Below are 2,253 nucleotides of genomic sequence, written 5' to 3'. Positions count from 1 at the left end.
ACATTATGGTAAAAGCAATCAAGATAATTTTCTACAATCCTTTCAGGCTGCCTTCTTTCATCAGAAAGAGGTAGAGAGAGGGTACCAGTCTCTTCTTATTTTGAAGAATAATCTTTGAAAGTCTGTACTTGGTTCTTCTCGTTACAGCAGCTCAGCCTGCTACATGTTCTGTCTTTTCATGACTTCTGCAGGTGGACTGTGTCAGTCTCTGTGGAGACACTAGTGGAGCTACAGAGGTGAAGCTACAGTCTGCTTTTGCACAAGCTGAGCTCTATCACCCATGCATCCTCCTGCTGAAGGACATTGAATTGCTGGGCAGAGACCGAGATGGGGTGGGAGAGGACTCCAGAGTGATCTCCACTCTGAGGCATCTCCTCCTGGACAGAGACCCTGGACTAAGGTATGAACTCTACCTGGATGCCCAAGACACTTCTGTATGCTGTCTGTGCGTCTGCAGAGCAACAATCATGGCAAACATTTAAATACTAACTGACAGAATATTCACTTTGGCTTTGAAACCAGTGGAGGCATCTCCCAGAGTTGCTTGGTTTATTTCCAAGGGCCTTTAAAGCTCCCTGGGGAATGGCTCTAGGGCTTGGGGAATGATGGGACTTAGTCTTAAGCAAATAAATTTTATTTGTTTGGTTTGGTTCAGATAAGATACTGAAGAAAATATAGCATATGTGGTATGGGGCAAAGCCAGGCCTGGGAGATATGAAAGGTCTGAGCCAGGACACAGTGCTGAAGCCCTGGCAGGTAGAAACAGTGGAGCATAGTGCAGGAGCAGGTGGGAGGGAGATATGGAGTGGGAAGGATGGAGTGTCACTGCAGGGGTGTCAATGGCTTGGGAGAAAGAGGTAACATAAGCTTTGGAACAGGGTGCTAGAGGTTTAGCCTGGGTGAGGAGAATAATGATACTTGTCACCGTTACACTCTGAAATAAACCCTACCTGCAAAGTAAGTTGTGCCTATTTAAAATAATAGAGCAGGACATTTTTATAGGAGAGGTGACTGCTGTCCAGAACATGGCCACAGTTTTCAGTGGGGTTCTGAGGTGGTCTGATGGCAGTGGAAAAGTGGTGTAGTTACAAAGTTATTGTTTCTAGTTCCCTGTTGTGTAACAGACACCACTTGTTTCTCCCCTGTTCCTGTGTGGGCAGCAAGCCTGTCCTGGTAATTGGCACAACATGCAGATCCCAGGATGTCCCTGCAGATGTACAGACAGCTTTTCTTCATGAGGTGGCAATTACAGCCCCTTCAGAAGAGCAGAGGAAGGCCATTCTGAGCACGCTTACTGCCAGCCTGCCGCGGGGGAAAGAAGTGAGCCTGGCCAAGCTGGCACGCAGAAGTGCGGTAAGTGCTGTGGAGAAGGGCAGGTCTGCTTGAGTGGCCAGTCTGAGAATGTGTTGGTTGTCTCTGCTTAAGTTTGTTGTAACTCAGAAGAGACTCAGTACTGCCGCTGTGCCAGGTCAGGCTCCTCACTTTGTCAGCAGACTTCTGTTTGCAGAGGGAAGTTTTCTTGTTCCAGTCTGCCTGGTAATGCTGACTCCCACATGCCATCTTCCCAGGAGGATTATGTTAACTTGTGACTTCAGCTGCAGGTTTCCTGTGCCTGGTTCCCTGCTCAGATTTTCATGTAGAAACTTCTATTCAGCAATACATTGTGTAAGGGACTTGAAACTGTTAGGATTGCAAAACCTTGTTTTGTTGACCGCTCTTCTTGCATTCTTAGGTTGGCAAAGCATGTGCCTTTTGGCAGGAGCACTCAGGCCTGGGCTTTGCTTGAAGTTACCTTTTTTGAGAAGATGAGCAGCAACCCTTCAGGCTGTAGACTTATAGGATTGGATGTGGTGGGGGAATGGGAGGCATACACAATTGCCATTGTCAGAAAAGTCTAACCTGCGCTTCTGCGGGCACAGCACAGAATAAATGGCTGAAGCTTGAGCCTTGAAAGCTAGTGTGGATGTGGTCCTTCCAGATGTCTGGATTAGCTGTGGAAGGCCTCTGCAAAGAGCCTTCTTACTACCTCATGTGGCTCTGGCAAGGGCTGCTGTCAGGCACTGCTTGTCCCTCCTTCTACTAGATAGTAAACAGCCAAAGAAAGATCAGGAGCAGTTGGGGAAGAGACAGGACCCGCTTGCACTGTGGATTGAAACAATATGTCCATCTAACATACAGGCTGTCGGCATGGTTGTGTTCTGGTCCCTCTTATTGGTTCATGTATGTGATTTTTTTTTTTTCCAGCCTTTCAGC

The 2,253-nt window shown here is 47.5% G+C and overlaps 1 protein-coding gene across 1 annotated transcript in view; it reads left to right on the top strand.

Annotated features, from left to right (window-relative positions):
• PEX6 (peroxisomal biogenesis factor 6) overlaps positions 1-2,253 on the top strand; it is a 40,269-nt gene that overhangs the window by 17,371 nt on the left and 20,645 nt on the right. Inside the window, exons 7-8 of the mRNA XM_019526874.1 lie at positions 192-400; positions 1,161-1,353. Of these exons, the coding sequence (XP_019382419.1) occupies positions 192-400; positions 1,161-1,353 (402 nt within the window). The remainder of the gene's footprint in view (positions 1-191; positions 401-1,160; positions 1,354-2,253) is intronic.

Source organism: Gavialis gangeticus, unplaced genomic scaffold, assembly GCF_001723915.1.
Source record: "Gavialis gangeticus isolate Ggan-Ray unplaced genomic scaffold, GavGan_comp1, whole genome shotgun sequence".
NCBI classification, from domain to species: domain Eukaryota; kingdom Metazoa; phylum Chordata; order Crocodylia; family Gavialidae; genus Gavialis; species Gavialis gangeticus.
This window is presented reverse-complemented; position numbering and strand designations above follow the sequence as displayed.